At 41.1% G+C, this 14336-nt stretch overlaps 2 protein-coding genes across 2 annotated transcripts in view; one reads left to right on the top strand and one right to left on the bottom strand.

The window, feature by feature from the left end:
• Positions 1-5865: 5865 nt before the first annotated feature.
• Positions 5866-12514, bottom strand: ANKRD49 (ankyrin repeat domain 49). The gene is made up of 3 exons (XM_032219948.1): positions 12316-12514; positions 10077-10460; positions 5866-6755 (listed from the first exon to the last, which is right to left on the bottom strand). Exons 2-3 carry the CDS (start codon positions 10329-10331, stop codon positions 6294-6296), a joined length of 717 nt encoding a protein of 238 aa, XP_032075839.1. The 5' UTR covers positions 10332-10460; positions 12316-12514; the 3' UTR covers positions 5866-6293.
• A 139-nt stretch (positions 12515-12653) lies between these two features.
• MRE11 (MRE11 homolog, double strand break repair nuclease) overlaps positions 12654-14336 on the top strand; it is a 37806-nt gene continuing 36123 nt past the window's right edge. The window contains exon 1 of the mRNA XM_032219925.1: positions 12654-12736. The gene's annotated coding sequence lies outside the window, so the exon portion shown is untranslated. The remainder of the gene's footprint in view (positions 12737-14336) is intronic.

Raw genomic sequence — 14336 nt, 5'->3', positions numbered from 1 at the left:
CGATGATAGGTAGGTAGGTAGGTAGACGGATGATAGGTAGATGATAGATACATAGATAGATGGATGGATGAATGGATGGATGATAGGTGGGTAGGTAAGTAGATGAATGATAGATAGGTGATAGATATATATAGAGATAGATAGATGGATCGATGGATCGATGGATCGATGATAGGTAGGTAGGTAGACGGATGATAGGTAGATGATAGATACATAGATAGATGGATGGATGAATGGATGGATGATAGGTAGGTGATAGATACATATAGAGATGATAGATAGATAGATAGATAGATAGATAGATAGATAGATAGATAGATAGATAGATGATAGATAGATAGATAGATAGATAGATAGATAGATAGATAGATAGATAGATATTATAGGTAGTGATAAGTGTCCAGAATTGATTTGTTGTACAGTCAACTACCAAACTCCCTTGATAATTTTCTGGGCAAATTAGAAATAATGTAAATAAATACATAGTTCTGCTCATTATCTGGGATAAATTCAACAATCCTTATCTATGCAATAATAAAACAAAGCACTGTTCATTTTACATTCCTATACAATTCTATGCAAGTTTATCCAAAATTTCTGTTGCTAAATGAGTCTGTGATTAAGTGAATTTTGCAGCCTTTCTTGCCACGGTGGTTAAGCTAATCGCTGCAGTTAATTTATGCATACGTAAAATCAGTCTGGCTTACCCGTTGACTTCGCTTGTCAAAAGGTTGCAAAAAGTGATAACATGACCTCGGGACCCTGCAAAGTCATAAATATGAGTTGAATACCAGTTGCCAAGCATCTGAAGTTGGGACAGGGTCATCTTTGGCCTGCAGGTGGTTTTAAAGTTAATGGTTGGAGGAGCACAATTGTCAGGTTGTGGGTTCATCACTAAGGTCTCTTCATCAAGCAAGCTGGTTGAATACCCAGAAAGTGTGTTTGGAGGTCTTGAACCCACATCTGCCTGAAGTTTACTTTAGACGATATTAGAATAGTGTGCAGACATAAACATTTTGTTCTGCCAGGCAGTGACAAAGGGAGTATCACCTGCAGAATATGGATGAGAATATTAGGGAGCTAACTGTGCTTGAAGGATAAGCATTTGGTCACAGGCCAATGAAGTAAAAAAGTATTTTGGGAAGAATGAGCCAATGAGATAGAAAACAAGCTATATTTCCTGTGGAGACAATGTGCGCTGGAAGCTAGCCAGGAAGTGCTATCAAAAGAAGGATCATATTATATTTTTACTTGATTCTTCTTAGATAGGGAGATTTCTATAAATAATAATAAATGGATTATATTTACAATATATAAGATCTAGTTTACTGCTTTGCTGTGTTCCTTAGAGCGCCACTCTCTGACTGTCCTGATTTAAATCTGAATGAAATCCTGAAATCACAAATTTGGCTGTTCTCGCAGAGATTGGGTCAAAGTGTTGAGTGAATCAGAAAAGATATTTTTAAGAGGTATTTCATGGAGCTGAATGGTTGCCAGAGCTACTAGCAGTTTTGTTTTTGAGATCTGATGCATTGATTTGATTTTAAATTTGATGTAAGCTCAGAATAATTATGAATTGGGTATATATATATCAATAGGAGAAATAAATCAATAAAGAAAAATGTAAGAGTTACATAAATGTTGAATGATGTAATTGATGTCAATTTGCATAATGAGATCATTATACAAATAACATACAAATAACATTGCTCATCCACCTTCTTCCACTCTTTCTCCCAGTTCCCAACCTGCTTCATCTCCATTAATTACCCCATCAACTTTGAAAGTGAGTTGTAATTCAAAAAGTTACCAATAAAGGAGAATATTTGTAGCTCGGGATTAAAATAAGAGGTCCTGGGTCCTCTCTGAGCTTGCTTGTTTTCTTGAAGATGTTTCATTAACCAAACTAGGTAACATCATCAATGCTCGGGCTGCCCCAGGAGCTGCTGATAACAGTTCTACAAGATAGATTTGAGTCTGTCATCTGCACTTCCGTAGCAGTCTGGTTTGGCACTGCACCCAATCAAGACAAACACAGACTTCAGAGGATAATTAGAACTGCTGAAAAAAAATAATTGCTATCAATGTGCCTTCCATTGAGGGCCTGTATATTATGTGAGCCAGAAAGAGGGCTGTGAAAATATCTATAGACCCCTCGCATCCTGGACATAAACAGTTTCAACTTCTACCCTCAAAACAATGCTATAGGGCACTGCACATCAGAACTAGACACAAGGAGTTTTTCCCCCATGCCATCACTCTGCTAAACAACTAATTCCCACAACACTGCCAAACTGTATAGAAGGGCAGTATTACCATCATTATTCTCATCTTCCCTATTACCTATCTCCTTACGACTATAACTTTGTCGCTTGTATCTTACGATTTATTGTTTTCTTAGTATCCTAGTATGGTTTATGCTGATTTCTTAGTTAGAATCCATGACTATCACTAAGTGTTGTATCTAATGTTTCATGATGAATGTATTTTTACAATGACTATGATAATGATCTATCACTATTGTTGTATGAAACACTCGAGAGCTTATGCACCGGAATCAAATCCCTTGTGTGTCTAATCACATTTGGCCAATAAAGAATTATAATTCTAGTGATGTTCATCATTTAGCATGGATGATGTTACCTCGTTTAAATCATTAGCACTGGTGATGTTTCTCAGTTTGATTAATGAAACATCTTCAAGAAAACAAGCAAGCTCAGAGAGAACCAAGGGCCTCTCAATTCAAAAAGGTCTATGGCTTTTAATGAAAGTTTTTAGTTGGAAGTCACTGTCTGACTGCTGACCAAATCATAATAAAATGTTCTAGTTTTGTCAAATTACAGTGAGAAAAGTTTAACAGCTTTTGGCTACGGCAAATCTCTGCTAGTTTAAATATATTACAGAGCATTTTGAATCTATATTATAGACTTACAATTATTTTAAACTTCATGTATTCATCACTTGCAATCACAGAATTCTGGGAGTCATTTTATAACTAGTAGATTTTTAAATGTAGAAATAGCATTCTGACAGAACAAGTAACAATATTCTTTTGCAAGAGTTAAGGTACCCCAATGGGTTTTGTACTGGTTTAAATTTGTACTGTAATCTTAACTAGTGGTCTGATGACCCTCTTAATTTGATACACAGATATACAATGTGGCAAGAATGTCCAAGTTGGAAATGCATATTTACAACTTAAAATATTAAGTTGAAGTGCTTTAAGGTAAGTGATTGCTTCATAATTTAAGCTGCAACTATTAGCATTATTTTCTAATTTTTAACAAATGATATTTTACCGATTCTGGCATACAGTACTTGGAAATCCAAGGAATTAAATCAGGGTGATGTATTGGCATTCAGTTCTAATAAGCTATGGATTATGTTACAATATCTTATATCTAATCACAGTTAAGAGTTCCTTTAATAACACTGTTGTGGCACGCCAGCACAGCTGGCAGCAGATTCGGACAATGAGGAGGTTGGGGAGGAACATGGGCCAGTCCTGGAATCTCTGGAAGGTTCTGATGAGGACTCTGTGTCGGAGGCAGAGAGGGGGCCAGAGCCATATGCCAGTTATCAGCTGCCTTCGGTGAAGGCATCAGACATCGGTGAAGCAGACCACCAGTTGGGAGCCTGTTCCAAGTATGCACATGGGCAGAGTTGCCAGATGAAGGGAACTGTTAAAGAACAGGGGTCGACTTTGAAGTAAGGTGGACAATGAATTTTTATTTCCAGAGGAAATAAAAGGAGCGAAAGGGGAGTAGAATTTGCAGGAGACAATTAGTTCTCTTAATTGGTTCCTGACTCTCCGAGATTCCTTGCCAACTTTTGCAAATATCGATCTCTCACTCTCAGCTCTTCAAGCCAGATAAGGTCTGTGACTGTAAATCCTCCTTTGAAAGACTTTGCTCGATGTGAATGAGCAGAATTCACAGTAAATTAATAAAAGGTTTTTGGTTTTTTTTGGTTGGGACAAGGAGTTTGCTTCATGCTTTTGGGAAGCCTCGCTCAGAACAAATGCCAGTAAAACTTGTAACAGAACTGGGACTCCATACTGCAATATGAACATTAACATGTTTGGCATGAAGAGTTTGGATTTGTTGCATCCATCAAATCACTTATTCAGAAATAACTTTAATGAATCAAAACAACTAATTTTACAGAGAAAGTACATCATGCTACAGCAAGCCACACAAACCCCACATTTACAGGGATTTTATTTTTTTTTGTTTAGATCAAGGCTGCTTCACACAAGGCATTCAAAGTAGCAGACGGCGTGCACAGGAGAAATTTGAACTGCAGCAAAAGATACTTGCATTCTTGCAAACTCAGAAAGCTCAATTGTAATTCCCACACTCAGCACATTTTCCACGCTTCATTGCACGAACACAAAATGATGCTTCACATTCTGTACATAACCATGAACATGCACATCAAATCTCATGAAAGAGCTATGTCATTTTTTTTAAATCAGGTACAATGCAGGTAATTTTTTTCCCAACCTCAAGTATATCAAAGAATTATGGGAACCAGCCCTAAGAACTTTCAGAGCTAGTGAACTGAACGCATGATGATTTTTTCATGCATCTGTGAATAAATTTCAGAGATTATTTCTGAATGGCAACCCAAAGTTTCCCAAAAATTCAAAACATCATTTCAGAAGGCAAGCAGATGTACAACAAGGTACTTCAAAGCAATCTTTGGACCAATCAGCTGTAGGGTTTTAGGCTGCTGAAAATAACTTTGAAATATTACTACTAAGTGAAGTTTGTGAATTACAGCGATACTCGAAGGAACACAAAACCATTTTAAAAACTGAACAATTAAATGTGATTTATCGAAGACCTACAACAATTTTCATCAAATTGTTGACTTCTGAATTGCAATATCCTGCATTGCCAATCAACGTGACCACTGGATAAATTAATTGGCAATTCTGATAATGAAGTTCTAAAATAACTAAAAACTCAGGCAACTTGACTCAGAAACCTGATCAATAAAAATGTAAACAAAACACTTCTACGCATAGACAACCATACTGTCACTTTCAAAAGCAAAACCTGAGAACATAAAATGTAATGTTTGGCAACTAAGAAATTAGATATAGGTATATCTTATACAGATTCTGGAGTAGATTTTTTTGGCAGCTGCTATCTTTGATATGTGTGCGAATACTCCAGGTTTTGGCAATAGTTTAAATTCTATGCTCTTCTCTGTTGAAAATTATCAATCACTGGGGATGTCTCATTAAAACTTCACATACCTTAAAAAGGAGGTGCAAATGATTTGAACACCATTGCTCCTCCAAACTGAATATTTATTTACATGTTACTCTGTGGTTCTGTGAATGATTTCCATTTACAATGGATGGAGAAAGCAGCAAAATAACGTTTCTTCAAGTTAAAGTGAAAACATTCCACAAGGGTAGCATAGCTTATCTTATCCCAAATGGCACTTTATTCCAAAAGGGCAAATGGACTTTCTTGGCTTTTATTTTTCTTTTGAAAATGTTGCCCTTCTCATTCAAAAGTTCAGAACTGAAGAACCTTGTTGGATGAGAAGCAAAACATTTTCAAAAGGGAGGGGAAAAAGATCAAGGAAGCCCAGTTGTCTTTTGAAGGAAAAAAAAACACCTTTGGGACAATCATGACCTGGATGATTGAGAATCTCAATAGACCAGGGGTCTGCAACCTTAAACACTCAAAAGAGCCATTTGGACCCGTTTCCCACAGAAAAGAATACACCGGGAGCCACAAAACCTGAGTAGGCATGGCCAACTCGACATCACTCACTCCCACCCAGTCACATGACCCCCCCACCCACGCTTACCTAGCCTGTCATTAGGGCAGAGAACCAGTTGTTAAAAAACATCGCTAACCACAAAACCCTTTTGACATCTCTCTCTCTTTCTCCCTCCCTCCCTCTCCCCAAGCAACCGAGGCACAATGGAAGAAGCGCTAGCAAGAGTGAGGCGCCGGAGAATCAGCCCGGGTTGCTTTTCCATCCCCCGCCATTGCCCTTACTTTCTCAGGCCAGGCAGAGCCAGCCAGTGGTGGGATCACCCAACAGGGAGCCACAGCAGAGGGCCCAAAGAGCCGCATGCGGCTCTGGAGCCACAGGTTGCAGACACCCGCCATAGACATATAACTTATCTTATAAAAATAATGTCAGTGTTACTCAACAGAGCCTCATTTTAGCGCCTGCTAAGTTATGATGCAAAGAACTGGGAATGCAATGGCAAAATAGATTCCTTTAAAGCGCACTGGCTGTCTGGGCTAGGTATACAATTCCTAAGAATCTGTGACCGAGTTTGTGCAGTGTTCGACGATCTCAAACAAGTAGTGGTATTTATCAGTCCTTCGAGCGATATCGTAAGCCGTCTCTTCCAAGTTGTTTCGGAGATTTGGCTTTAAGTATCGATTCATGAGTAACAGTTCCAGGGTTTCTTTGCTCTCCCGGTTTCCGGCTGCCAAGTGAAGAGGTGTCAGCAACCCATTGGTCTGAGCGTTGATATTTGCCCCATGCTGGAGCAAGAAGGAGGCAATTTTGGTGTTGTTCCATTTGCAGGCGCTGTGCAGAGGTGTCCAACTATCCACAGTCAACGCGTGGACATCTGCCCCATGAGCAATCAGCTCACGCACCACTTCCATGTGTCCATTGTAGGCGGCGCGGTGAAGAGGAGTGTACTGATCTTCATCCTGGACATTTATAGACACAAGGTTTTGAGACAAGAGCCTCTGCACTGTGCTAAGCTGTGGGAAGGGAGACAAAGACAAAGAGTTTAAGTGTAATTCCACTAACCAGACAAGTTTCCTGTTAGGAATATAATCTAACGGTTGGGTTGGCAATATATAAATCATGTAACAATGCTATACCTGTTTCTTTAAATCATACTGTAAAATGTGATTGGTTGCTGTTTTCCTCAATCGGCCATAAGAGGAAGCCAGAATGACTGTTAGCTCTCTGTTTGCTAGATGCTGGGCTGATCTGATCTGAGTGTTTTGGAAGCTGGCTATTAGAAAGTGCCGTGAGCTATTGTAAGTTTTGAAAATGGATTATGTTACAATATCTTATATCTAATCACAGTTAAGAATTCCTTTAATAATGCTGTTGTGGCACGCCAGTTGTTAGCTCTGTTTGCTAGATGCTGGGCTGATCTGATCTGAGTGTTTTGGAAGCTGGCTGTTAGAAAGTGCCGTGAGCTATTGTAAGTTTTGCAAATGCTAGCAAACTTTTGAGTATTGAACTGATGTTACTGGATTATGTTATTTGGATTATCCCGTAACTGAAAGACATTGATGACTGACTGTCTTATCCGTGTATGACTTGGACTGTTTGATGGACTCTGATACCTCTATTTCCACGAAAGTAAAAGCCTATTTAAACTGCAGTGTCTCTGTATACTGGTTTGTGTTATCCAACACAACTCTCACAACGCTTCTCTGAACGTACTCGCTCTCACAACGGGGAGCTTACCTATCATTTCCTATAAGGTTAAGTGACTTCCCCACTGTGAATGAAGGCCACACTTTCACTAAAATGTATTGACTCCAAAGAACAAGCAATAACTGGTGATATAGTATCTCCAGAGTTGAAGAGGACAACATTTCTAGCTCTTTCACCCAGGGTACATTTTTTTTTGTAAAAAGTTTATTATTTTTCCTTTCAACTTCATTCTTAATATACTATACATTCTTATAATTGGAGACTGGATTATTGTAATGCGCTCTACATGAGGCTGCCCTTGAAGAGTGTTCGAAGACTCCAATTAGTCCAGAATGCAGCCGCGCAAGCGATTGTGGGTGCACCAAGGTACACCCACGTTACACCTATCCTCCGCGAGCTGCACTGGCTATCTATTAGTCTCCGAATCCGCTTCAAGGTGCTGGTCGCTACCTATAAAGCCCTACATGGCATCGGACCTGGGTACCTGAGAGACCGCCTCCTGCCGATTATCTCTCTCAGACCAATTAGATCGCACAGGTTGGGTCTCCTCCGGATTCCATCTGCCAGCCAATGTCGGCTGGCGACTCTCCGGGGGAGAGCCTTCTCTGTTGCAGCTCCGGCCCTCTGGAACGAGCTCTCTGTTGAGATCCGGACCCTTACTACCCTCCCGGCCTTCCGCAAAGCCACCAAGTCCTGGCTGTTCCAGCAGGCTGGGGGGAGCTGAGAAGCATTTACCTCCACGGAAATTGTGAATGTTGGTTTTGTTTTTAATATGTTGTATTTGTCTCGTTTCCCACTTTCCCTTGTCTTTTGTGAGCCGCCCGTAGTCCTCCGGGAGTGGGCGGCATACAAGACAAATAAATAAATAAATAAATAAATAAATAAATAAATAAATAAATATTATTTAACATATGTCAATTCATATCATTTCCCCACCTGTATATTTACATTTTGATATTTTCTTATTTCCCCTCCCGCTATATTAATCATCTGAGATACTTATTTCTTGCTTTGTTCTTTTTTCTTTCTATTTATTTCTATTTCAAGCCACTCATAAAATTGCCCCCATGTCCTGTAGCCCACGGATTCCTCTTTGTCCTTTATTCTCAATGTCAACCTATTGAATAGGTTGACACCCAAGGTGGATTTGATTTAAATCAAGTCGATTTAAACCGTAATTTTTAAAGGGCAACTGTTGTCTCTGTCGCGTCACTTTAATGGGACGGCTGGAGATGAGGCAGTGAACACAACAAGGTAAGGGACATGGCAGGCAGCAGTTGAATCGATGCCTGCTAACGGGCACTGCCATGATGGATGTGAAATGACAGGTGCTCTTTAAATGTAAGGACTGGTAGTTAGAATCTGTAATATTATTATTTGCAGACAAAAGGAAGGTTTCCCATTTAGCTTGCAGAGCTGGGATTCATTGAGTGGGTTTACCAAAAAGGTAAATATTGCAGAATACACAGCCTCGTGCTACACAACTAAGCTCCCTTTCAGTCTGAATGCTGAAATTATCAATGGGTCCTAGATAGAAAACTATCTTTAGATAGATTTTTACTCCAAAAGCACTTCATTAAAATAAGTTTGATTTTAAAAAAACTGATTTAAAATTGTTTTGATTTTTTTTTAAAAAAAATGATTTTTATCCACCCCTTATTTTAGAGAAACACGTGCCATTAAAAACCCACCATTTTTGCAAAGATGATATGGGGCACCCATCACTCGCCTCTTCAGTGCCGTTGTAACTAAATGAACTGTTGTAAAGGGAGGACTACCTGTAAACCATGGATAGATGGTTTGCACTCACCTTTCTCAAATGAAGGAGACCTCAGCATCTCTGTGGCTATAGCATAAACCAACCTTATTTGAAAGCCCCATTATGTCAAACTAGAGTCTCTCTCTACGAAATAATAGGCAAAATGAATTTATCATGTAGAGTTTTCTTTCTGTACTAGTCAGTTGGATACTTGGGCTTCACTACAGAAGTATGTGATCGGGCTTGATAAATTGACAGTTAAAGCTTGAACATTAATAAGTAGTTACAATCGGCCTTTCCTCTCCCCTTGTCTCCCTCAGGCTTGCCCCACAGAAGCCTCTTCTCTCCCATCCCCCCCCTTATAACCTCAGGCTAGCCCCATTAATCCTATCCCCTTCTCTTCCTCCAGCCTGCCACACAGAGGCCTCTCCTATCTTATCCCCTTCTCTCCCCCAGGCTGGCCCCATTGATCCTCTCCTATCCCCTTCTCTCCCTCAGTCTAACTCCTTAGCATCAGAGCATCAGGTGGGGAGTGGGGAATAGGATGTGTAAACTCCCAGCCTGCAGGCAGGGTGAGTTACACACTGGCCACACCCATATCCAAGTGGCAGTTGGAACAGACTTCTTTTCAGGCGGGGAGGGGGAGTAGAATGTCTAACTTCTTAGCATCAGAGTGTGTTAATAATGATATAATAAATACTAATGATCTGATGGTCATTTCAAAAAATACTTTTTTTAGCAAGGACCTAGAAACCAAGAGGAACATATGTGCCAAATTTCACGTTTGTAGGCTTTACAGTTCTGGAGATTTCGTGATAATGCGTGAATGGTATTTCACTTTTATATCTATAGATTACATTTGGCTTACCCTATTTTTTTCAGCTGCCCAAAGCAGAAGCTTATCTGGGCTGTCTGCCAACTTTTTCTCTTGAGCCTGGTACCATTCCTCCGTTTTTTCTTCCTGGTCTTCCTCATCAGAGTCTCCAGACCAGAGACTCTGTGTTCCTCTAGGAATGAGATGCCGGTGGGTTTCCAGTAGCTCAAGCTGGTTAAAGCTGTCAGCAAAGTCTTTTCCCTCCTCATCTGTGTTATTGTTGTCTGTTGACGTGGTGCCTTCATTCATTTTGCAGGCTTTGATTGGCCCGTCCCTAAACAGCAGAAGACTTCCACTTCTATTTTCCTAACTCATATCCCGAATGCCTTGCCAATCAAATTTGGTAATGAAAGCTACTGGCAGCAACATCACCACCATCTTTAAAAAAAAAGAAAAGAAAACGAAAGAAATGGAATATTATTATTGGGAGAAAGAGGATGACTTTTGCTGCATCGTCAACAGCATCTCAAAAGTGTCAATTGAAAAAAGCTATCTTATTGCTTCCTTGGCACTATCAGACAAGAAACATGAAGGCCCTTCTTACAGTCTCTTTTGTAACCCTCCAAAATCATTTTGGAATTCAATAAAAACCCAAATTCTTGTTTCTTTCGATTTCTAGAAAGAATGAGCAGAGCCAGCATTCAAAAGATTGCATTACTTTAATCCTCTCAGTTCCACATCCAAAAATGAAATTGTTCATAATGCCCTAGATCAGGTGTATCCATAACCTGGACAGATAGTTTGCAGCCCCACAAGATTGTAAAATTTTAACATTATTATGTGACAAGTGGCTGTCTAATCTCTTCTTAAAAACTTCCAAGTGTTGGAGCATTCACAACTTCTGGAGGCAAGCTGTTCCACTGATTAATTCTTCTAACTGTCAGAAAATTTCTTAGTTCTAAGTTGCTTCTCTCCTTTATTAGTTTCCACTCATTGCTTCTTGTCCTGCTTTTAAGGTCCTTTGGAGAATAGCCTGACTCCCTCTTCTTTGTGGCAACCCCTGAGATATTGGAACACTGCTATCATGTCTCCCCTTGTCTTTTTCTTTTCTTTCATCAGACTAGACATACCAATTCCAGCAACCATTGTTTATATATATTTAGCTTCCAGTCTGCTAATCATCTTTGTTGCTCTTCTCTGCACTCTTTCCAGAATCTCCACATCTTTTTTTTACTTTGTGGCAGCCTCTATCCCAGCCCCCTCCTCGAGCCCCCTAATGCCATTCCAGACAAACAGTGGTCCATAAATCTCTTCTTTAAAAACCCAACCTCAGTCCCAACCCTCGTGGGGCAGGATTCAAACCACTCGATAAATAACCCAAGTAAACAGCCCTACCTTATAGAATAGGAATAGAATAGAATTAGAGTAGAATAGAATAGAAATAATAGAGAGTAGGACAGAATACAGAACAGAACAGAATACAGAATAGAATAGAATACAGAACAGAACAGGACAGAATAGAATAGAATACAGAATAGAAGAGAATAGAAGAGAAAATAATAGAATACAGAATAGAATAGAATAGAATAGGATTCAAACCACCCCATAATAAACAGCCCAAGTAAACAGCCCTACCTTATAGAATAGGAATAGAATAGAATTAGAGTAGAATAGAATACAGAACAGAATAGAGTAGAATAGAATAGAATAAATAACAGAATGGAATAGAATACAGAATAGAGCCAAGGTGGTGCAGTGGTTAAATGCAGCACTGCAGGCTACTGCTAGATCAGCAGGTCAGCGGTTCAAATCTCACCGGCTCAGGGTTGACTCAGCCTTCCATCCTTCCGAGGTGGGTAAAATGAGGACCCAGATTGTTGGGGGCAATATGCTGACTCTCTGTAAACCGCTTAGAGAGGCCTGAAAGGCCTATGAAGCGGTATATAAGTCTACTGCTATTGCTAAAAAAAAAAAATAGAGGAGAATAGAATAGAGAATAGAAGAACAGAATGGAATAGAAAACAGAATAGAATAGAATAGAACAGAACAGAATATAGGATAGGATAGGATAGGATGCAGAATAGAATAGAGAATAGAATAGAGAATAGGATAGGATAGGATAGAACAGAATTCTTTATTGGCCAAGTGTGATTGGACACACAAGGAATTTGTCTTTGGTGCAAATGCTCGCAGTGTACATAAGGAAAATAAAATACATTCATCAAGAACAAAAAAATACAAGAAGAAGGCGGCTCAATTAAACCTTACGGGGTATCCAAAAGGCTTAGGCTACCTATAGAGGTGGGGTGAATATAATCCTCGGCGCGTCCACGCTTCGATACCTCCCGAACTCAGGACAAGACGCGCGTTGAGAGCGAGCAAGAGATCCAAAGCCGTCCTCCGCTTTGCAGGGAGCCGAAGCCAAGACTCCTCCAACGCCCCGACAGGCCTCGCGTCCCCCTCCCGTCTAGGACATTTCCGCCCTTGCTTGGGCAGGGGGGTGGGTGGGAGGAGTCGCCTCTCACCGGAAACGGCTACCGCCGAGGCTGCGCAATGACAATCAATTACCGGGAGGGGGGGCTGTAAGGGAATGTGGTGTTAGGCACATGGGCGGGAAAAGGGAACGGGAGTTGGTAAGTAAGTTCTCGCGAGAATTGCTGCCGGCGCTGCTGTCGAGAATTGAGGGCCGGGAAGTATGGAAAAGAGAAAGTTGGGTGAGCTGGGGGGGGGGGCGTTGGGGGGGTAGTGGGGGAGGGGAGGAGTGAGGGCGGCCTCCTTGTTTTGCCTTGCCGGTAGGCGAGATGAAACGAGCCCGGTGACCAAGAACAGCCGGAATCCCACGAGGAGGCTGCCTGCAGTGTCTCTGCAGGAGTTGCCGCTGTGCTTTAATTCGCAGGGTCCGGGGGGGGGATGGATAAAGGCGTTATTCCAACCCAGGATGCCAGAAAAGGTTTCCCTAGAGGGGGTGATTTCATCATGTCTCTTGGCTGGGTTGCTTCGGTTGCACCCCAATCCCTTGGGTGGGGTTGCCCAGCATGAGAAAGCCGAGTAGGGTTAACTCAGCCCAGAATAGAATAGGAATTGGGATGGGATGGGACGGGATGGGGAAGAATAGCATGGGAATGGAATAGGAAATAATAGGATAGGAATTGGGATGAGATGGGGTGGGGAAGAATAGCATGGGAATGGAATAGGAAATATTAGAATATGAATGGAAAGAATAGAGTTTTTTTTTTAGAGTTTTATTGGGATTTATATGCCGCCCTTTTCCCTGAGGGGACTCAGGGCGGCTTACAACCACAAGGGAGGGGGGTGCAGTGTCAAAAACAGAACAGTATGTGAACAAAGAAAACATAGTAAAAACACAACTTTCATTCAGCAATCAAACACTCGGGCGGGTAAATTGGGAACCTATCCCCAGGCCTGCTGGGAGAGCCAGATCTTGAGGGCTGCGCGGAAGGTCTGGATAGTGGTGAGGGTACGGATCTCAACGGGGAGGTCGTTCCACAGGGTCGGAGCTGCAACAGAAAAGGCTCTCCTCCGTGTGGTTGCCAGTCGGCATTGACTGGCAGATGGAATTCGGAGGAGGCCCAGTCTGTGCGATCTAATTGGTCGATTTAGGGAGGTAATCGGCAGAAGGCGGTCTCTCAAGTACCCAGATCCACTACCATGGAGTGCTTTAAAGATGGTCATCAGTACCCTGAAGCGCACCCGGAGACCAACAGGTAGCCAGGATAGGATTGGAATGGGAATGGAATAGGAAAGAATAGAATAGGAATTGGGATGGGATGGGGAAGAATAGCATGGGAATGGAATAGGAAATAATAGAATAGGAATGGAAAGAATAGGATGGGAATGGGAATGGGAATGGAATAGGAAAGAATAGAATAGGAATTGGGATGGGATGGGACGGGATGGGGAAGAATAGCATGGGAATGGAATAGGAAATAATAGGATAGGAATTGGGATGAGATGGGGTGGGGAAGAATAGCATGGGAATGGAATAGGAAATATTAGAATATGAATGGAAAGAATAGGATGGGAATGGGAATGGGAATGGAATAGGAAAGAATAGAATAGGAATTGGGATGGGATGGGGAAGAATAGCATGGGAATGGAATAGGAAATATTAGAATATGAATGGAAAGAATAGGATGGGAATGGGAATGGGAATGGAATAGGAAAGAATAGAATAGGAATTGGGATGGGATGGGGAAGAATAGCATGGGAATGGAATAGGAAATATTAGAATATGAATGGAAAGAATAGGATGGGAATGGGAATGGGAATGGAATAGGAAAGAATAGAATAGGA

This window comes from Thamnophis elegans, chromosome 6, assembly GCF_009769535.1.
Source record: "Thamnophis elegans isolate rThaEle1 chromosome 6, rThaEle1.pri, whole genome shotgun sequence".
NCBI classification, from domain to species: Eukaryota; Metazoa; Chordata; class Lepidosauria; order Squamata; family Colubridae; genus Thamnophis; species Thamnophis elegans.
This window is presented reverse-complemented; position numbering and strand designations above follow the sequence as displayed.